This window comes from Chaetodon auriga, chromosome 13 (assembly GCF_051107435.1).
Source record: "Chaetodon auriga isolate fChaAug3 chromosome 13, fChaAug3.hap1, whole genome shotgun sequence".
Classification (NCBI taxonomy): domain Eukaryota; kingdom Metazoa; phylum Chordata; class Actinopteri; order Chaetodontiformes; family Chaetodontidae; genus Chaetodon; species Chaetodon auriga.
Window position 1 is genome coordinate 16865256 of NC_135086.1, and position 22736 is coordinate 16887991.

A 22736-nucleotide genomic window follows, 5' to 3' on the forward strand; every position below is an offset into this window, starting at 1 on the left:
GTGTTAATCAGTGTTAGACTTTAGTGGTTAACCAGTCTCCACTATGTGAAAATAATTAACACCAAACAGTGGGGACTGATAATGTGCAACCCACGGTGAAATAGTTGTAGATTATAACTTTGCGGTCGTTGAATAATTCTTTGAGTAGGTGCACGTTTGTGTCTGTTGTGAGACAAACTGTGAGACACAAACAACAAGCACTGAAGAGGGGATTATCATGCAATAATTGCTTTATGTAAAGTACCCCTGAACAAGGCTTTAAGAGCAGTTAAGAGCAATTATATTAGTAGTTTTTATTGCAGGAGGTAATAACATCCTTCATGCGTCACAGCAAACAAACCCTGCTTCAGTCGTGCCAGTGGTGAATTCATGTTAAATTTAAGTAGCACATATATGCATGAGCACTGACTGCACATTTTGCTGTCATCACGAGCACAGACGCTCCTCATGTGAGCTTTTGATTGAGGGGTTCTGGGTTCACGTTACAGTAACATCATCAGCTTGTACCTTCAGATCTCAGCATTAATATTCAGAGACGACACCTAACGTTGTGCAATGACAAAACCCTTTAAAGGGCTTTTTATCCCCCCATTCCAGCCTTATCTCCCATCTTTACATCGCTAAGCTTTGAGGGGATCACACTGCAATCCTGCAAGCTTAGATTTTGCCTCCATTTTTTATCAGAGAACTTAGGCCCGTGCAGCCCGGTGGGAATACATCATATTAAGAGGCATCGGTAGACGATTGCAGTCAGTCGCGGTACCACCTTTCCACTTCTGTGTGATGTTAGTGTGGCGGCTGACAGCATGCAGAAGTTTTGTTTTGCATTAACAGTGTGTGTTCGACGTGCAGACTGTGAACGGTTGTCATGACAGACTGCTGTATGTGTCTTTTTACTGTTTTGCATTCAAGTGAATTGACATGCTCAGTACGTCACTCTGTAGCAAGTGATGGTAAGTCGATAAAATTCCGTAAGAAGTGTTTTCTCTGACATTTCTGAGTATTATTGTTGTCGTAAACACTATTTCTGACAAATGTCAATAACAAGTTCACCCTGGTGAATTTGACAGTGTTTTAGTTGCCCAATAGTGGCAAAATTTTCTCAAAAATTTCAGAAAGTTGTTGTTGAAGTGTAGAACAGACAAAAAATGACCTTAATGGTTTTTTTTACAACCAAACCCTTTGACACATTGTTCACTTGAGTCAACTGTATCCTCTTGGCATCAGAAACAGGTGAGGTATCATCAGCTTGTCCTCCCCCTACGTCCTCGTCTCCCTTCAGCCTATTAAGGGATTTAAAATTGACCTGGAGTGACGACGGCTGAACAGGCTGACATATAAAGACCCATTCAAACCACCCATTCATACTGGCGCACAGCTATTTATAACCCACAAGGTCAGACTTTCCCTTTCCCCTAAATCCTGCCAATGTTCATCAAAGACACACACATACCTTGCACCCTTTCTGGCACGTGTGTGTGCCTGTCTACTTGTGTTTTAACTGTAAAAGTAAGATTTATTTTAGTATTGTTAGAACTGACTTTGCTCCAAAAGGGACAGAAATCCATAAAAATAACGTGATCAAGAATCACATAAATAGTGATGGAGATGGCAGAAATGTCACCTGTGTGTTTTCAGTGTCAGTGTGGAGGCTCCTGGATGACATCCAGTGAAAACAGAAAACTCACACTGTAATTAAAAGGGTAAAGTTTGCAGTAATGCTTTAACTTCCAGGTTTGTGTTTATTCCTTGGTGTTCTCAGCAGCTACTGTACCAGCAGACCTTTGACCTCCCTGAGTTTCACTACAGCCACTGCTTCTGCTTGGCTTTTTCCAGGACTCCCCTCATTATATTCATCATCACTGAGATGTTTGAGACGGCCGCTCATGTATGTGCGTGTTTCTGTATGAGATGTGTGTCATGTTTGTGTGGATCCCAGGCAGCTAGAAGAAGCACAGATTGTTTCTCAGAGCCAGCGGCCCGAGCTTCTTGCTGCCTATCTGCCAAACCCATCATCTGTGGCAAAAGATCCGCTGCCTCGTGTCACTCCATCTCGCCGTCACCTTGGCAACCGCTGGCGAGGTGAACTGCCAGCTGGGATAGCCGACCTCTGTTGGCTGCGTTCCACAGAGCTGCAGTCCGTATATCACTGCCACAGGATGTATGCGGCTGGACCGATATGCAGTACATCACACAAAAATGTGGAGACAAACTCCAAGAACAGACGTATGTGATGAGTTCAGTGTGTTTCAACAGAGTTAACACAAGCAGGAAGTATAAAAATTGGGATATGGTGTTGGCTAGTCACAGATTACTTTGATTGATGTTACTGTATAAATGGTGATAACTTAATGAAGCTGCTCCAGCTGCAACTAATGATTATTTTTTGATGACTCCGCCGATTCATTTTGTAATGAATCATAAAAACTGTGAAGAAAAAGGCTAAATATGACTTATAAATTCCCACAGCGTAAAAAGATGCATTCCAGTAACTTTTTGTGTTTGACCAGCAGTCCAAAGCTCAAAGTGATTTAGTTTATTATCAGATAGGACAAAGAAAATAATCAAATCCTCACATGTAAGAAGCTTGAATCAGTGAAGCTGCAAAGTTTGTCAATTTTACTTTAAAGATGAATGAAACTACTGATTATCAAAAATGTTCTGTCGGCTTGATTTTTCATCTTGATTGATCTTGACTAGTCGTAGCAGCTAAAAGCTGCAAGAAGGTCCAGGCAGAATCATTTTAAAATAAGATTTTAATTCTACACCTTCATAACTTGTTTATATAACGTATGGGACCATTTCTGTGTATGGGCTTCTCAGGAGAGACTATTTAAATTACCATTTTGGTTTATTTGACAATATCTATTGAAAAGCAGCAGACTACATGTTGCACTGCAAAGGTGTGTGTGTGTGTGTGTGTGTGTGTGTGTGTGTGTGTGTGTGTGTGTGTGTGTGTGTGTGTGTGTCAGGACGATCAAGAGGAACCTTAAAAAGGATGGCCATCTCAGATGTCTGAACACAATTCTTTCCTTATGTCAAATTTATTAAATAATTAGTCTATTCCATGAAAATATACACAGTGGAAAAAATAAATAGTACAAATCATCACACAAGAGTACACAGCAGACTTACTTGTATATAACTTTAGGGGAATGTTTGCTAATTTTAAAAATAAGTTTCCTGTGAATGAAAACACCATACTGGAATTATTTGAAATCGCTCTTTGACCACCTTAAGCTGTGTCACAACATAAATGCACCAACGCACAACACAAAAGTGAGAAACACATTTGAAGGAAGATAAATTATTGCTCATTAAAACAACTTAATGCAGACTAAAGCGCATTAAATCAATGTCTTCTATTTGAATAAAAGGGAGGCTGTACAGCCCAGTCCAGCCTGTGGGACATCAAAACCTGCAGCATTACAAGGGAGCTATTATTTTTAACATTACAGAGATACGGAAATAACTTTGCATTTGTTGGAACTTCTTGGCATCACATTGGCAAAATGTCCTTTCTCTGGATGTTTTGGTGAACAAACACGACCTATAATGGACTTTGAACAAATTTCCAGTCAAATCTGTTCATTTTTGTGTCCCAAAAGATTGATTCATCGTGCAGAAAAACGCCCTGCGAGGCATAAAAGTAGACATTTGCCCTGCTCTGAAATGAATACACACTGGTTAAGATTATTATTGTGGACTGAAGAACATGGGGAGCTGTAAGAAAAGTTAATCAAATCTCCCATTGTTTAGGGAAACATGAAGCATTTTCTGTCAAAAGTTATTCAAATACGTCACGTTGTTCAGATTTCTTCGTTTTGATGCAACTATTTTCACGTGTCGCTGTACATCCTCTTGCAGTCTATGGAGGGTGACGGCGTGTCAGGACCCATGCTGCCCACCTGTGAATATGCGTCCTCCGGGGTGCGTGGCAGTCCAGGCGGCGTCATGCGCTTCTCTTTCTGCCTGCGGTTGCAGAACCAGACCCTGACCACCTCTTTCTCCAGTTGCAGAGTGTCCGCCAGAGAGTTGATCTCCTGCGCGGATGGTTTGGGACACTTGAGGAAGTGGCTCTCCAACGCGCCTTTTACGCTCACTTCGATAGATGTGCGCTTTTTCCTCTTCCTGCCCTGGGTGGCGATCTTATCGATGCTGGTCGGGCTCCCGGTCGTGGAATCGGCCTCCTCCAGCCACTTGTTCAGCAGTGGCTTCAGCTTGCACATGTTCTTAAAGCTGAGCTGAAGCGCTTCAAACCTGCAGATGGTGGTCTGTGAGAATACGTTGCCGTACAGGGTGCCCAAAGCTAAGCCCACGTCTGCCTGGGTGAAACCCAGCTTGATCCGCCGCTGTTTGAACTGTTTGGCGAAATGCTCCAAGTCATCAGACGTCGGGGTGTCTTCGTCTGAGTGCGGTTCGTGGCTCACCCCGTGATGCTGGTGATGGTGCGTGTGGTGATTATGGTGGTGATGGTGATGATGGTGGCTGCTGTGGTCCAGCTCCGGGGACTCCCCGCGCACCAACCCCGGGTGCATGAGGCTTTGCCCCGCGTGCGAGCTGAGCATCCCGTTGACTGTAAACCCACCGGGCTGCGAGTAAATGAGAGACTGTTGTTGTTGCTGCTGCTGCTGCTGTTGCCCCTCGGTGATGCTGATGTGCGCTGCAGAGGTGGCTCCCCAACTTCCCGGGTGCGCCTGATGGGGTCCCAGATGCGGGGACCTGTGGTGCAGAGTGGAGCCTGAGTGGAGGTCCTCCCTGCCGGCGTTTCTCTTCACGTCCTGCGGCTGGGAGCTTGGGGGCCACGGTGAGCCGGCCTCGACTGCTGCCACCGCGGCCGCGGCTGCTGCGGCTGCTGCGTGAGGCAACGATGTCACCCACTGATGGGCATGGCTTAGCATGTGGCCCCCGTTGCTCGCCACCATGGCTCCCTGCATGAAGTCACTCTGCACCATCTTAACTGAAGGGTCCCCTCTGTATCCACTAGACACCGTGGTCACAGCGGTGCTGCCCGGCTGCATGCCACCACCCCTCCGGTCAGAGTGAAGGACCGGGCCGGATAAAATCCTGCTGCTGGCTAGGTATGGACTCGAGGTAGCTGCTGCCATCCCCCAAAGCATAAATCTTAAAATACACTTCTCTCTTCTGATGTTTTGTCAAAGTCCAAGTTTATTCTAATCCATGAATAAATTAAGTCTCAGCATGAGCGAAACTGTTGACGATTGGTAAGAAAAAGTGCAAAACCACTCCACAGAGGCTCAGATGAGAATTTTAGTTACACAGCAGCTTGTGCGTGCTGAGACTTTCTTAGCATTCCTGTGAAACAAAACAATAGTCTTCAAAACTTTTCTCTGTCCCGGGAGCTGCGTCGTGCGTAATCCACCGCCTGATGACATGGAAAACCTTCTTTGATCCGCGCCGAACCGATGAGCTGCTGGACCGCTCACTTACAACACGCCTCTATGATATTTAACGTTTTAAAACGATCGGCAGTTTCGCTCACTCCGTCTGCTCTTTCCGGCGCGTCCTCTACGGAGCGAAGGAGACGAGCATGTGTTTACGTTGTGCCAAGGCTGCGTATACCTCTCCCATCTCCATCCAATTACAGCAGGAAGGCTCTGCAGAGCCCCCACTGATTGGACCAGAGATGAATTGTGTGTCTCAGTCGAGCCTCGGGTGCACAAAGTTGTTGCTGCAGGAAAAGAAGCGACAATATGCAAGAAAATATTACAATAAAAACAGACAAAGACGCAGAACAGTCCGGCTGTGTCTTTAATGACGCGCTGAGTATTCATGACTCATCTGGAGAAAGAAAATGAGAAATACTGCGTCAAAACAAAACTTCTTCCAAAATATCAAAGAAATTAATGCAGATTATTATCATTGTTATTACTGTCATCATAATCATAATTATTGTTGTTATTATTTTCATTTTTAAGCGACTGAAGTTAGTGATGCCAGGTAAAATAACGCCGTAGGCTATATAGTTATCTCCTTTCTGAAAACGCAGAGCAGCAGAGGCCTGTGTCAAGGATACTCAAGTCGGTTTGGGTACATCGGGGGTTTAAATGCCTCTTGCATCTTAATGTGCTCTCCTTTTCATATGGTAAAGGAAAGGCCACAGTGGCGTGACGCGCGGCACTGGTGAGCGCTGAAGGTGCACAAACCCAGCCAGCAGTTTGATTTTTTCCATCCTCCCAAAAAAAAAAAAAAAAAAACCCCAAAACAAAACAAAACCAACCGGTTCTGCTGGGATGTTTCCATGCTGGCTCAGTTTATGGATGAACTGTTAAATAAACGTGTCATGCGGAATTTTCTACCGCGGGTCGGCCGAAGATTTAAGGGCCTTAAGAGAGCAAAGCATCGACTGAGACGTCTGAAGTTTTGTGAGCAGAGGAGAGAGCCAGGTGCAGCCCAATAAATGTGCTAATTTATGTTTTCACCGGATTTATCTTGGATCGTATCCAAAAGGTGGAAGATAAATAGACACAAAAAATGTATTTACCCAACCTGCAACATAAACTGAGACTTTTATCATAACATTTAAATCCGCCTACTCTCCATTATGTGCAGTTATCACGGTCCAAAACGCCAGATTTATCCGATTTGAGGATACAAGTTTGAGTGCAGCTGTTTGTAGCTATAGAAATATCCCATATGACTTATCAGCAAAAGAGGATGGGTGCATGTCATATCCTGTACTATCTGCTATTATTAAGCAGTTACATTGGAGATTAAAATGCATTAAAATACTTTAAGGTCACAGTCTACTCCCTGAGTAATGCAGATACAGACCGCTCTGAACCACAGTTGAGGAATCATTTTTCAAACTGTTTAATCTCCCAAGGTATCATTTCAGAAATAACCATGGAAACTGGTCAGGCTGTTCTGTAACATCCCCTCAGAGAATCCAGGACCTTTTTTTTTTGGCGGGGACGGGATGGCACTCAGGGGTTCATCTCTGAGGGAGCACAATGACACACTTACTCATACAACAATTACATACAGCATCACAGGCTGCATGCCACAATAAATCACACAACAAAAAACTGTTGGAATTCAGCTGTTTTACCCTTTAAATCTGAAATGGCACAGGGGTTAGTCATTGAATGATAGATACCAACCTGAAGAAGCACCAAAGTGAGACTTTCTAAAACACCACTTCCAAAGGGTTTAAAAGTTGAAACATATTGGCTTTACTAATGGTCAATAAATGCTGGTGCCTTACAGAGCAGTTTTTATTAAGCACGACGTGAGTGCTGGTGTGGTCACCTCCAACATGACATTTGGTTTAAAATGCTAACGAGTCATCAATAAAGGGGTTTTTTCAAAGTCCAATTCTTCTGTTTATAGCAGGCCTCCAAATGAACTTAAGAGCTAAAAGACAAAGCAAGTTTTTATGCACCACAAAAGACAAAATGTGTTGTTTAGTTTTAACTTTAATGAAGGGCTTTTTTTTTTTTCACTTTCCAGGTTTTGTTCCCGAAGACACAATATAATCAAAAATGCTGTAGACGATATACAGAGATCAATGCATAACACATTAGAGGAGTGGATCTACATTAAAGAATAGATAGATATGGTTACTATGAAAGTAAAGATGTTGCTGTCTCAAGCACCGCAGCAGCTCCTGACCGAGCCCATTGATCCTACTGTATGGCCACACAAAGCTCCACGTCGCTTCATTAATGACTTGTGACTGGTCTCCAAGGCTTTTGTAAATGTGACATATCAAGGCCATTAGTTACAATATATAAACCTCACATCACAGGTGCTGATTGATTATTGTAATAACCCTTTATTACTGACTAATTATTGTTATAAGCGAGCATTATGCATGAACAGGATATAGCAGCTAGAGGGGTTTTTCAGTGTGGCACCTTATTAACAGCTTTTAACGGATCTATAAATCATTAATAAACTATTTAATAACCATCAATAAAGCTACTTACAACTTATAAACATAAAAATATGAGTTATTATTTATCCCACTGTCTATAAAACCTGTTTATTGCTGAGCTGTGTTCAGTAAAACACAGTAAAAACAGAGAAGCTTTCACAAAAGCACCACAGTGTTTCACATTTCCAGCCTACCAGCACAATGTAGAGAAAACCAGACGAGTCGGGGAATGCAGTAATGTTTTTCATGTGTTGTGCTGGCTGGTCACAGCACTGGGTCCTCTATTTGTTATTCATGAAGGAAGCTGGGTGAAGAGGCCTTCTTATGATGCACATTTTTCTCTCTGCTCCCTCTCCCTCTCTCCGTGAAACCGCTTGACAACTAAGCAAATCATCAGTTTTACTTGAAGTGAATCCTGCAATTAATCCGGCATAATAAGCATGACACCGTCAGCTAATTGACATTATTGTTTCATTTAGATCATCTTCAAATTATTTACAGAGACTTTCTCTCCTCCTCCCTCTCCCTCTCTCTCTCTCTCTCTCTCTCCCACTCTTCGCCCTCTGTTGAGTCTTCAATATGCAGATCGGCCATTTCTGCCCCTGGGCTATTTTCTTTGGTAGACTTTTGAAATATGCAAATGCTTCCAACAAAAATTGCAAAGGAGAAAAGGAAAAAAGCCTTCATCTGGGCTCCAGGAGTTTTCCGTTCAAAGAAACAGATGATTTTCTCTTGTTCGTGCTCTTGTTCTTGTTCTGTTTGCTTTGTCAGTCAAGGGTCCGTCTAATTAAGCAGAGAGAGAGAAACACAAACCAGGCAGACCAAACAAAAATTAAGTTGTGAGGATGACAAGGAGTTGTTGTTGTTGTTGATATCTACAATACGACCATTTATTATTAGGTCTATTAATATTCTTTGCAGAGACAACAAGATCTCACTCTATATGGCTTTTGGCTGTTATCAGGTAATATATACAGTATGTTTATGTGTGTATGTCGTAGAAGCTATAAGTTCAGGTGGATCATACAATGTGGTATTTACTGAATGAACTGTACTGGGTTGTCTGTCCACACTGGAAACACCGCTGCGAGAACAGAACTTCTCTCTCGTGGCTTTCATCCCTGCACTCTTTATATTCCACCTCTTCAGTGTCATCCTGTGGTTCTGATCATGAGTGTGTTTGACCTTCAGCTCTCCCTGAGTCAGAGAGATCCTTCACAGCGTGAGTCTCTACCCATAACCCCCTGCTGCGTGTTCAAATCAGAAGCAGAGGCAGCCGCGGAGAAGAGGGAGAGACACGAGGAGAGACAAAGTGCGGTAGCCGGGAGAGCGGGGGAAAAACAGGCCATGCAGGGGAAGTGATCAAAGTATATCCATTTCCTCAGTCCTCATTCACAGAGATGGAGAAATATGCGACAAACATGGCCAATGATATTCAAATTTAAAGGCAGATCTCTCAGAGGTTTGGCCACATGTCTGAACGCGCTGTGATGTGCCGTTTTAAATTGCCCTTCAGTCAGTAACTGAGCTTAAGGATGATTCATCAGGCGTGAAAAGTTTGCTGGGATAGCAGCAAAACTGCACTTGATGTGGTAGAAGTACTCATCGCAGAAGGGATAGTAAAAGGAAAGAAAAGAGTTGTGTTTACCATACTGGAACGATAGACAGTTACTAAGCCCTGCTGTGACTTATATGGTGATACCCAGCGGACAGATGCACTGCTTAAACACTTTTGTGGTGCAGCCCATTATGTATGAATAGGTGGAAGTTAATGTGTGAAAATTACATTCATTAATCCCAGTGGATCATTGGAAAGAGGCCAGAGTGACAAGGAACAGCACAGAGAATACAGCCGGGAAATGATACAAAGACATCACTCAACTCTATGTTTCCTGTTTGCGTGTGTACACAGGTGCTTGCAGGTGCCTGAAATTTGCCCGTTTCTAAGTGTCTATGTGCATTAACATAATGGTGAAAGACGTTCTTGGAATGAGGGCCTGTTACAAGCAGACGTCTTTGCTGAATATTTATGCTAAACTAAACAAAATGCGGGGAGAGAAGAGAAACATCTGGCCTGTCATAGAAGAAAAACAGAGGAAATTGAGAAAAGATGAGACTCATGGGGTTTAGAGCATTCAGATAAAGTCACGGCCTAATCGAGAAATATAGTGCTTATATGGCTGCAAAAAAATAAGACATGGAAGTGGGTTAAAGGAAAGGAAGCCTGCGAGTTTTTAATTTCCTTTTAGCTTTTACCGAGGCTCACGAACTGAAGTATAAAAAATGACATTGGGAAAGCATTTGTAGTTGTATTTGTGTCTTCCCACCATGGCATCTAACGCGTTTTTACCCATGTTCTCTCTCTAGAGTTCCCATGCCGTCCTTCGAAAACGACTGCAAACAGTATGACAGAGAAATTTAGTCAGGAAATACCTGCAGCTCTGCAGCCTGTGGCTACAGACAACTGTAGCCCTGTACCCAGGCCCAGTCCTGAGCCAAGTCAAACAGCGGGTGTCCCTGAAGGCTGAGTCTGGCTGGCCGTGCGCTTTTCATGAATGGACAGATTTCTCTCTGAAGCTCCCACCGAGGTCCACATGGTTATAAAGGCTCTCTGTAGTTAAGACGATTTCTCAGGTGGGTTTGGAGGAAAACAAGGAAGTATCAGATACTGAAATACTAAGTGTCTTCTGATACAAGTGGCAGAATGGTTTGTGGCATTTTGATTCATGATACCGTGCTCCTGTTACACTGCGGCACACAGACGATAACTGCAGAGCAGGTCTAATAGTTGAAGTGTTTCTAATGTATTAGTCTATCAAATTATGGATTATCAATTTGATTCCTCTGGGACAGCGCTCAAAGAGCCGCACAGTGTACCCACATTATAAACCAGAGTTCAAATAAAAACCAATGCGTGATTATTCAACAGGGGCGAGAACAAGTGGCTGAATTTATAATAACTTTTTTGTTCCATTATGTTTGAATCATCTGAGCAGTTTGAGAACAGCGTAACAAAAGAACACTCTTGAACATGTTGATGATACTGTGAATCTATCAGCAGTAAGTGGTGTGTCGTGAATCAGCTGAGGCATCAATCCAGACACCTTACAGAGGAAGCTAATTAAATTAATGCAAAGAATACCCCTAAACACAGCATGTTAATGGTGGTGTGCAGCTTTGGAATTAACACTTATTCGCTGCACAGTGAGGGGAGTTTCACATCGACACTGCGCACTTCAAGAGTTACAACTGCCTTCACGTACTCCTGGAGGGTACAAGCTAAAAAAGCTATTTTTGGTCTCGTGACAATTTTAACTTCTTGTCAAAGTGACACATTTAGTGTTTTGCTGAAGGACAACATGCAGACTGACTGATTAATTTCAGCGCTGATGAAGGTTTGGAAAATGAAAGATATTTTCTTTTTTATGTTATGCATTTATGCAAAGGGCCCTAAATCACTAACAGTGCACATTTTTTTCAGTATGGTCAGTCAAAGTGACACAGACGATCCATTATGTGAGTGAGGCGCTGTGTTCTAATAAGGCCCATTTTACAAACTGTCTCCAACTTCTTTATTAATGGTTTCGAAATCATCTATTAATGTTTCATATATCAGTAACAATTATACAGTACGACCTGAGGCACATGCTTTCAGCAGATCCATTTTCAAATGCCCCCACTAATAAAGACAATGTTATATGGTTGAATCAGAATCAGGTTTATTGTGAAGTAGGTGTTCACATACAAAGAATCTACCTTGATGGTGCATAACAGTCAAAGTATACAAGGTTGTAGAAAATACCACAACAATAAGTTTGAAATAAGAATTTATGATAACAAAATGTGGAATATACAATATATTCTACAGTATAAAGGTCATATAGTGTTTAAAACAAATTGAATTTTGTACAAAAACAGGTAAGTGGACCTTGATTTGGGGTTCACTGCTCAAGAATGAACTTTCAATGATTCACTTTGAGACCAACACAGTCGACAAGTCCTCAAAATTTTAACAAACGTTATCAATGAACGGGAATTTCATTTTTTTTTTGGAATCAGGGTTGTACTGCTGATGAAGACCATGGCATACAGTTGAAAACTGTAGAAACAGCTAGTTAGTGCACCTTGAGTTGGGACTGTTCTCTCAACCTTTGGATTGCCAGATTACTGAAAATCAATTTGATTAACATAATATGTTTTGTTGTCTTTTGACATGATTTACTTCATAAGGAGGACTCCATTGTTGGACTGTTCAACACCTTACCTTCTGGCAAACAGCTGCAGAACGTCTGGAACAAAATACATTTATTAACAATTTATTAGCATCTACAAGTGCAACAACAACTCAGAGTAGGGGTCTTCGTGAAAGAGTTGCCGTTTCATGAGGGAAGAGGAGATCCCCAGTTCAAAGGGCCCTGATCAGTGTTGTGGATGTGTGGAACAGTAAACCAAAAGCTTCTGTATTTTTCCATTCTTTATGCTGCACTTTCCAGAGACCTTCATTGGAAACTCTAATTCAAGCAGCTGCTGTACAAAGATTCAAAGTGTTACAGGTAGTTGTGGTCTCAAACCTCTTCACTGCAGACATTTCAAGATTCCAAGACTTGAAACACACATACAAACACTCTTGCATGTGTGCAGACAGAGGAAATCAGTGTCAATCGAGGGCCACAACTGTAACCTCTGACAGGCTTTTGTTGTTTGAAATGTTTGACTTCCCATCCTTGAGAACGTGTCCTGCAGACCCAGCAGCTCACCTTGCGCCATCAGGCTGGCCCCGAGCGCTAACACCACACGAGCGGGATCAGAGACGACCTTGGCATGCACGCAATGAAAACACAGCCTACTTCAGCATCTCTCTTTGATGTACATTATCAAAGACCTTTCTCCTCCTCTCCTCCCTGGACCAAAGGCTACTATTGTTTTTGTTGTTGTTATTGATATTGTTTTCCACCCTTATAACACAAAGCAGTCTGACCATGACTCTGATGCTAATGCGGAGGTGGAGAGGGTGTTTTAATGAGCTGCAGAGTAGATCAGAGGAGCTCAGGGGGGTTAGAGAAAGGGAATAGGTAGCACTGAACATCAAAACACAGCTAGTACTCCAGCCTCTGCTTTTCACCAGCCGTGACCTTTCAGTGCAGCACTGGCGAGAGGATGCATTAAGGAAATGATGAATTTTTGCTGTAAAGTAAACAATATAGAAGCAAAACCAACTGAAGGTTTGTCAAGAAATGAAAGAATAAATGTGGAGGAGATCATTTAGGTTGGCCACCTTTGATATCAATGGATGCCGGTGACTGAAAAATAGCGTAAAGCCCAATTAGACCAGCATTTAAAGCAGCTGAAGTTTGCAGCGAAATCACTGAATGTCAGTGGTGTTGCAGCAATCAGTGGATTCGCCCAAGGTAAATCTGGGAAAATATTTGGAGTTCAACTTCGCTCAAACTTTGATGCGCAAGTTTGCACCATTGACCACTTGCAAACTTTCCTGACAGTGCTGACCCTTAAGTAAACCCAGAGTTGGAGAGTTTAAAATGCCAGAAGCTATCATAGCTTATTAGCTGATCTGCATCATCCATTCTTATTTAACTTCCTCTGGTGGAGTATAAATTGATCCACAAAATATGGTTTACAGACAGTTACAGACACGTGAATCAATGGTACAAATGTATCTTAATTGTCCTGACAGTTAGCACGCCTTCCCTTTCAACTTGCCTGGGGACGTAGATGGCCCAGTAAGGACATATGACTGACTGCATTAGCATGTTACCGGCTGGCTAGCGTTTCAGCAGTTACACCTCATTTACACCTACTATTAAAGCACAATCTGTTTCTGGACATGTTACCTGGTTAAGGAAGGTGTTAATGCATCATTATTGGAATGTGACCAGATCTGCCTGATCACACCTGGAAGTGCTCTGGCTCACATTGTGTTCAGACCTCAAGAAGGCGTAAACACAGAGGTGCTGGTATCCATACACAACATAACATTGATACAGATTTGTTTTTAACTGACATAAAAAATCAGTTGTTGCTGAAATTTAGAGAGTGGGCAAGTGGGAATGCACCAGAAGATGCATTATTCAGTAAAATGATAGACTGTAAGAAATAACTGCATGTGACCGTTTGCATTGCACTCATCTGTGCAGCTGGTCTGCTGTTAACCAGGCATATTTTATCTAGTGTCTAGTGAGTGACCTGCACACTGGAACAAACAAACACAATGTTTTTAATGCAAAGAAAGGGATGAGCTGATGTATTATATTTGGCAAATTAACAAGAGGGGCCAAATGATTAAAAAAAATGTTCTAGCAGCATTTTGCAAAGTTTCCCTAAAACCTACAACTCACAAAATGCTCTGATTTTTAATAGAGTCTGAGTCTGATTTTCCAGCATTTCAAATTACCTGCACAGGTTTCGCTCTGGAGGGCAGAGATCTGATCTCAGTGAGGATAATGACAGCACGTTAAAAACACCAAGTGAACACACAGAGGCAAGATCAGATCACTTATGACTGGATAACATACGTGAACACAGATCCCATTTTAATACCAGGTGTAAATGGGGTGCAAACTTCTCAAACCACATGATTCACTAAAACACACAGATGAATTGTGTTGTTTTCTTTGTAACAGTGAGAACATTCAGAGAGCTCCAGGATGGAGTTGATTGGTGCCAGTGCCAGAGTGACAGAAAGCATCATGTCCTCAGCAGCAAAGGGTTGAGATCTCCTGTCACTGATCCAAAGGTGGATTAACAACAGTGGGAAATTGCACTGGGTTCACTGAATCGAAGGGTCCACAAAAGTCCAGCATCTCTGTGCATCAACTGTTTGGATCTTCACAAACTGATTTGTCGCGGTGTCAAAATCGAGTTGGAATACCTTTGTTCTTTTGGGTTTGAGTAAATACACTGCATACCCTTAATAAATTAGTTTAGTCAAATTACCACACAGTAAACCTGAGATCAAGTTGTATCACAACATCAGATAAGGTGAACACATTGCACAGAGTGGGAGGAACCAGAGCCTCACAAACTCATTTTTGTCCAGGCCCCTGCCCTGAGTAGGTTGATTTGTCCATACAGTCTTACCTAACTTATATATGAGTACATATGAGTATATTTCAAAATGGTAAGTTAAGTAAAGAAGAAGCACTCTTCCCTCTCATAAGCACTCCCCCACTCAAAGTGACAAAGATGCTTCCACAAGAACAAAAGCACACAGCAGCACACAACAGAACAAAGTGACATCTCCAGTCTATTGCCTAACACTGTCTGCACAGATTGTTTTAATACCTATGAAGCAAATCTATCACCTCAACACAGACTGTCACAGTTATTCAAAGGTGGACAAAAGCTTTGCAGGAGACAACAATAGGTAAATCTGAACTGATTGGGGAAAGAAATCCTGTCAGAACATTTAGAGCTCCTTCATAAATCAGAAGGTTGTGTTGATGCTTTGTTTTGTTAAAGAACACCCAAAGTTACTTCAGAGTCCTGCTCTCTGCCGCTGATCTTCAAAATAGAGGAGATGTTTGTCTGATGGGCATTATTTTAGGGGGAATGCTTCAAAGTCTGCAACTTCTACTGTCCTTCTGTTCGATGCTCCAGCACTGCTCACAACTTTTGGGAGCACTTTTTCTCAGATCACATCAGATTTTAAGTTTATGAGCATCTCTTGCCTCTCATCTGTTTGTATAACGAGATGAGACAGCTAAGCCATAGACAGTATATACACAGCACCTAAACACTAACTTAATGTACTGGGATGGCGGATGCTGACAAATAGATGCTACAACACCTGACTGGGTTGGTATCCAGCTGCATGTTTTTCAGCTCTGCCGGAAAAAAGAGGCAGAAAAGAAGTTAAAGTAAAAAGTGCAACCCCAAATCACAGAGCTGCTGATTCGCATACGACTAATATTATCACATGACCTCTGTGTTTGGTGAAATATGGCACTAATTTGTGATAGAATCTTTACTTTTACGAAGTACAGACATGGCAGATTCACTCACCCTGGGATTGGTGTGAAATGCTCTTGGGCTCAAACACCAATCACATTTTAAGTTCTCTAAATCAATGGAAATCTACGTGATTTGGTACACTGAAGGGCTGAATTTGTTCATTTACCAGTTAATGACAGCATTTTACCAAGTAATTTTGATTTTGCCTTTGTACATTCAAGAGACCAATGTGCACGCTGGGACTGTGGGAGTACACCTTACTGTTCTACAGACCACATGCAATCTAAATCTCAATATGTTCATCTCACCTCTGTGATTTTGTCATAACATAATTCAGAATATTCTCTTCCACACGTTCACAGCTGACCACTGTGGCCACAGTCTGTTATTCACTGGGCTGACTAACCAGTATAGAGACACAGAACAGCAGCTCAAATCAGATTCTCTGTGGTTACTCGACACCTGTCAGGCCACACCAGAGTGAAATACCTGCTACAGGTCATTCACCACCATCATATTATCCAGCTTCAGATCTATGTGCTGATAATCTGCAGATGACCTATTGATTAGGACAGCTAAACAGACATGTATACACATATATAACATTCAGTTTGTCTGGGTCTAAAACCTCCAGCCTCCTGAGCATAGCTCACATAATACTAATGTTTGGCAGGTGTAATGTTTACCATATTCACCATTTGCCGATTAGCACTAAATATGCAAAATGGGAATGCTAGTTTTGCAGGTGCTTGGACATAAACAAGTATTGGTAAGTATTGGAAAAATTTAAATTTTGACCTGATGATAGTAAATGAAGCATCAGACCATCAACAAAGTTATTACGCTTAATCCTGAGTGGGGCTTGAATGTCTAATGTAGACCAAATTTCAAGGCAATTTATTCAATAGATACTAAGATATTTCACACAGAGCCACTGATGTCAACCTCATGGTGGTGCTACAGAAAAGGTCAGCAGACCATTAAAGCCTTTAGCATTCAGTGTCTGAGAACAATGAATGCAGCACCCATCCAGTAGATGTTAAGACCATGAATGTCTGTAAAATGTAAGATGTTTCAGCCTGAACCAGCGTTGCCATCCATCGACATGTTGCATAAGCACAGTGAAACACTGACAAACAGACACGTTTTATCAGTCTGTTCTAGCTCTCCTGTTATCACAGTGGAAAAACAATAGAAAAAGGGGAATTTATTCTCAGAGTCTCTAAACTAGGTTTGCTTCCAACACAGAAAGCAAAGTATGCTCCAATAAGGCATATGGGAGGAAGGAAAAGAAAAGACTTGTTTACCTTTCCTCCCCTTCAGGGTCGAGGGGGATTCATTAGCTGCTGTGTAAATCAATCTGCTTCTCCTTAAAGGCCTGTCAATTTAGCCCTGATGTCTGGCAGCCTGACATCGCTCACTGGATATTTAACTTGAAAGCCAATTAATCATCATGATTAATTCACTCACAAACCACATGGAACTGTTCGACTTTACCTTATGGAATAAGAGCCAAATTCTCCAGACTTGAAAAGGGAGAGAAATGAGAAGTACTGAAAGTCTCACAGCTCCATTCACTCTTGATCAGCCTCTCAATACACAGTTTCAGCTGTAACGCCACACTCACCTCTCTGTACCAGCAGAACAGCCACAAACCTAAAGCTCCATCTTTGTCACAAATACTTCTATGCACTTAAACACACACACAAGCGTGGTCCATGATTATAGAGCGACTCTTGTAATTGGCTTTGCTCTTCAAATCTTTAATGTTCACACAGGTCAGAACTGTGAATATAAATTTGCTTGCACATGTAATGAAGTCACTCCGTCGTATAGAAAAACGGCAATTTCCAACACTGCTTACCGCATGCTGGCTGGCTAATATTTTCTTAGCTAAACGTAATATTTTCTCCTCTTTCTCAGTGAAAAGGTGGGATCACACATTAGGAAAGTGGAGGGTGAATATGTATTCCAGTCAGCACTTTATCATTATCTTCCAAAGTCTCAGCTGAGGTAATGGAAATGACCTAAATTGTGTGCAGAGTTACTGAGAAAGACGGTTCTGCTATCAGCAAAAAAAAAAGATTTCCCCACTCTTCAATCATCAATCATTACCTCCTCTGCCAATTCACAGAGGCAAGGGGGAAGTCAATCCATACATTTATTGTGATGGGTTTCATGAACTATGGTGGTCTTACAGCCGCACTTATCCTGATGCAGCAACACGTTTCAAACAAGTTGGGACAGGAACAACAAAAGACTGGAAAAGTGGTGGAATGCTCCAAAAACACCTGTTTGGAACATTCCACAGGTAAACAGGTTGATTGGTAACAGGTGAGAGTATCATGATTGGGGATGAAAGGGAAACACTTTGTTAGCAGGAAACAGTACACTTGTAAATGATTGCAACCCAACTTTTTGTGAATCTGGGTTTTACAATAAAACTGGAGGTCATGCCACAGTAACAGCAAACAGACAAATCTCAAAACAGTAAAACCTGAAAATGTCATTGAACTCTGCGCAGAGTTTCTTGTTTGTCCTCTGTCCTGAAGCTTTCAACGCAATTGGCCAAAGCTGACTCAAGAAAACAATGAAGTCAAAGGTTGAATGTCTCATGGCACTGATTGGCTGACTGATGACTTCCTGCTCCAGCCCCTCTTTTGCAGCTGCGTACTCCAAAGGGACATGAGCAGCAGATCAATCAATCAATTGTATCCCTCCTGACACTGTGATCCATTGAGAGAACATTGTCTAGTTGCAGTCTAATGACTTTTGAAGCATCAAATGATCACTGTCAATGTAGCGTCCAAGTGTAAAGGCTGGCACTTCTACTCCAGACTCAGCACATTTCACTCTGTCCGTGCACCTTTGCCAAAGGCAAAGGATCCTTTGTGTGCTGGAGCATCTGTTAACCACATGTCACAACTTTGAATTATGCCTGAGATGCACATACTGGTTAGAATTAACACTTTTCTGCCCATTCCTGACAAAGTAAGAGATACAATTACTTCACTGTGATTCACTGTGGAAACTATAGACGTAGATAGATGGAATTTAATTCTTTAAAGCTTCTATAATCAATTTCAACAGTGGATCATGTGACATTTTTTTATGTGAAAGGGATTGTTTGGATAGCGACAAACGCAGAGAATTATCACCAACAAAAAAATAGGGTATTACACAAGCCCAGTGCAGAACAGTGGAGTACAGAGTTGTGTTCAGTCACTGTAAACTTGCTGTGACCCTCCTCCTCCAGGACAAATGACCCAAAATTAACCATCTAAATAAAAAATAGTCTGTAAATTGAGACTTTTTTTTGGTGTTGTGGCTATAATTCCCACCATCATTACATTACTACAGGGTGATTCATCAACTACAAAAATATTCAAAGACATCCAGTATATCCAGTTTGGATGAGAAGGATTCTGCAGGTGAGGTATACTTCTCTAACTCTAAAGTCCATAGAAGAACTATGTGTCATAGAATTTACTATTTAGTTCCCTTTCATCTCATATAGCTTCTTCTAATACACACTTAAAACATGTTTTGATCAGGCTACCATCCAAAGTTGAGGTGCAACATAAAATAACTTGTCTTCACAGTTCTGAAAGAAGTTCATCAATCACATTAGACCTCTTTTAATTAACCGAACCTCCTCTCTTGGTAGAGAACACACATGCACAACACACACACACACACACACGCTACCACGACATGCAACCTCCCGCTGAGCCAAACTCTGTACCACTGTCCGCCACGCAAGCTCCAGCCTGTATTTGAAGAGCAGGACATGAAAGCAACTGCAGACCCTCCACGTGGGCTTGTATCGGATCTTAATTAAAAAGCCTTGCATATTATTTGCTGTAACAAAGGGAATTTTGGGGGTTCATTTAAATCCAATTAGGCCTGTGCTGATGCCTCAGGAGATGAGAGAGTAATTGCTGTTTGAACACGAAGGTCTTTGTTCTGGGCTCCGGTAGATTGATAAAGGCAATAAGCACAATGTGGAGCGACTGGAGATGGGACGGGGCTGTGAACTTACAGTATGAAGGCTTAAATACGCCAGGACCATGTAGCAAGACAATTAGTAGTATGGAAATTTTTCCTTGTTGTGTTTTGAAAAAAGAAATGTGATTGAGCTCCCGTGCTGCAGGTGTTGCGAGAAAGATCCGTTGAGTTAATTGCTTCAGTCATTATTGCCTTATACCACATGCAGTGAGCCTCATCATAATCAAAGTGCAGATTGTTAGTGTGTAATTTCACTAACTGAAATACATTTCCTGATGTTACGTGCTTATCATCTCTCTGTTTCACACCAATTCGTCCTCTATTAATGTCATTATTGATTTATGAGAGGCTCAGGTGTTCCTCCACTTGGCCAATGAGGCTGGTGGTAATGATCAATGCACTCAACCCCCCCACCCCACCCCCCACAAACCCTTTGCGCATACACACACACTCTCACACACACAAGCACACACGTTAAGTTTTCATCACTTTTCAGGACATTACATAGACTTATATTCTTTTCCTGCAGACTTACCCCGATCTTACCCTCATCTTAACAGTCTTAACAGTAGAATTTAATGATTTAAGTTATGGGGACTTGATTTTGTGTCTGGCTGAGTCTGGTCTTCATACCACTCTCATGTCCGTATGTTCAGTAGGAAGCTACCGCTGGCCAATAGTTAGCTTAGCTTAGCACAAAGACAATAGCTAGCCTGCTGCTGTCCAGCGGTAACAAAATCTGCGTATATCAGCACCTCTAAAGCTCACTTATTGACATCTTGTTTGTTTGATTGGTACTAAAAGTGAAGCATAAAAAGTGCTTGTGGTTTTATGCAGGGTTATGTGACGAACTCTTTCTTGGCCGGCCATACTAACTTCCTGGGCTGTGTCTAAATCACTCCCTGTTTACCATATAGTGCACTGTACTTACCCTCTGGCAGTTTAATTGAGTGTCCAAATTTTGAGTGAGCCTTAGAGCTGATGGCAGATCTTGTTCCCGCTGGACAGATGAGCCAGGCCTATTCTCTACTATTCTCCTGTTTTAGTCTTTATGCTAAGCTAAGCTAACAGACTGCAGTGACATTACCAGAGACAGAGGAAACTAAGCCATTAAAATATTTTCAAGTGCTCTATACAGACATATTTTAACATTAGCTGCAGTGCTCACACACAGAGGAATTGGACTAGGAGCACCTGGCTGTCAGTTATGCTCAGAAGATGGCATGTATATCATTTTCTTGCTGATTTTTCTATTTGTTATACTTGAGTTATTTAACACATCAGCACTGTGACCTGATTGGTTCAACTACTGTAATTTTACTCTGTGAAAGAGTCCAGTGAGAGAGTGATGAAGCTACTGGCAAGATATCAGTCATACGTATACAGCTGAAATGATGATAAGCCCTTATATATGACAAAAATGTTCCACAAAGCAAGTGACACATTTAATGGTCTAGTGGTGTTATTTTATATACCAAGGATTCTGAAGTAATGCTTTGTAAAAGGTATAGCGGCAATTAAATTGAAAGTGTACTATGTAGCTGAGAATGCAGTCTAAATCTAGTTTACACAGTTTCTTGCAACACTTCAGTCTGTATAAAAGAGCCACTGAGACTTTTGAAATGCATTATTCCAAAGAGAAGATTTGAAGCAGGCACATTAATAAAAGCTCTTGTAAAAGTCCTGTGCTTTGATACTGCTTAAAATCTGATTGTACTTACACGGAATATGGACACACACAGGATACATCATACTTCTGTCTGTTTGTTCCTGTTAATTTTATCTGTGTGTTTATTTGAATTAGTCAAGTCAAAGCCCAATATCACAGTCTGAACAGCATACGACACTCGCTATCCTTAAACCCTCAATTTGGAAATGTACTGTATGAAATCCTATAGTATTGCAGCAGCAGGAATTGGTATCATGCAGCCAAGCCTGAATTCAGAGAGATATTTTAAAAAAGTCGTCCTCTATGGTATATTAACACAAAGGAAGAAAAAGCTGCCTGATACTGTGATCTACACCCATGGTCTGCTTGTATATGGGTGTTTAGAGCATGCTGATGTAATTAAATTACCAGATCAATCCCACTGAGCTCTTTGTAACCTTACAACTGCTTCTTAAGAGAGTAGAAAATATTCTTACTTCATCGCTTCTTTGTGCCCTCTCTCTCTCTCTCTCTCTCTCTCTCTCTCTCTCTCTCTCTCTCTCTCAAACTGTGGTTACACCTCTCAGGTGGAGTAGCATTCATATGAACCCTTTTGACTTATTTTAACCTCCGTCTTCCTCTCTGGACATGCTCACATCTGGGCACAGGTCACATCTGGGCCCCCCTCTGGAGGCCAAAGGTCACATAATGAAGGCTAAAGGGCAGTTTTCTGGCTTTAGGCCAAGGTCAAGGCATCAGAGGTCAGTGTTTGAGTTGTCAGCTTCATCCTGCCCTTGGCCTTGAGCGGATCAATAGGAGCAGGGTCTCTGCTTGCCTCAGCTAAACGATCAATGAGTCATTTACATTTAGTCCAGTCACATCTCCCTCAACATTTCCCCAACACCCGACTATCTGTTGGCAATGTTTCTTCTTTTCTCTCTTCGTCATTCTTCTCTGCTCTGTCTTTGCTTTTATTGTTCTGTGAGTGGAAGCTTTCATAACTCCACTGCAATATTTTTTATTTCACATTTTAGAGATAAACATTTCGTTACACTGCCTTCATCAAGATTAAGATGGAGTGATGAATGTGTGGCTGTCTTTGATTTCTGTCTGAAAATCGGCACTTCAGTAGAAATGGTGCACCTCTTCCCTCAGTTCTTCAGGTAGATGGTTACATGAAATGTTGTTCATTATTGTGATCAGTGGTGGATG

At 41.8% G+C, this 22736-nt stretch overlaps 1 protein-coding gene across 1 annotated transcript; it reads right to left on the reverse strand.

The window, feature by feature from the left end:
- Positions 1-3114: 3114 nt before the first annotated feature.
- pou3f3a (POU class 3 homeobox 3a) lies at positions 3115-5389 on the reverse strand. The gene has a single exon (XM_076747088.1). It carries the CDS (start codon positions 5118-5120, stop codon positions 3840-3842), a length of 1281 nt encoding a protein of 426 aa, XP_076603203.1. The 5' UTR covers positions 5121-5389; the 3' UTR covers positions 3115-3839.
- Positions 5390-22736: the final 17347 nt, after the last annotated feature.

What these genes read in the sequence shown, in the direction of transcription:
- pou3f3a (XM_076747088.1), bottom strand. Translation starts at nt 5,120, where the DNA reads ATGCTTTGGGGGATGGCAGCAGCTACCTCGAGTCCATACCTAGCCAGC.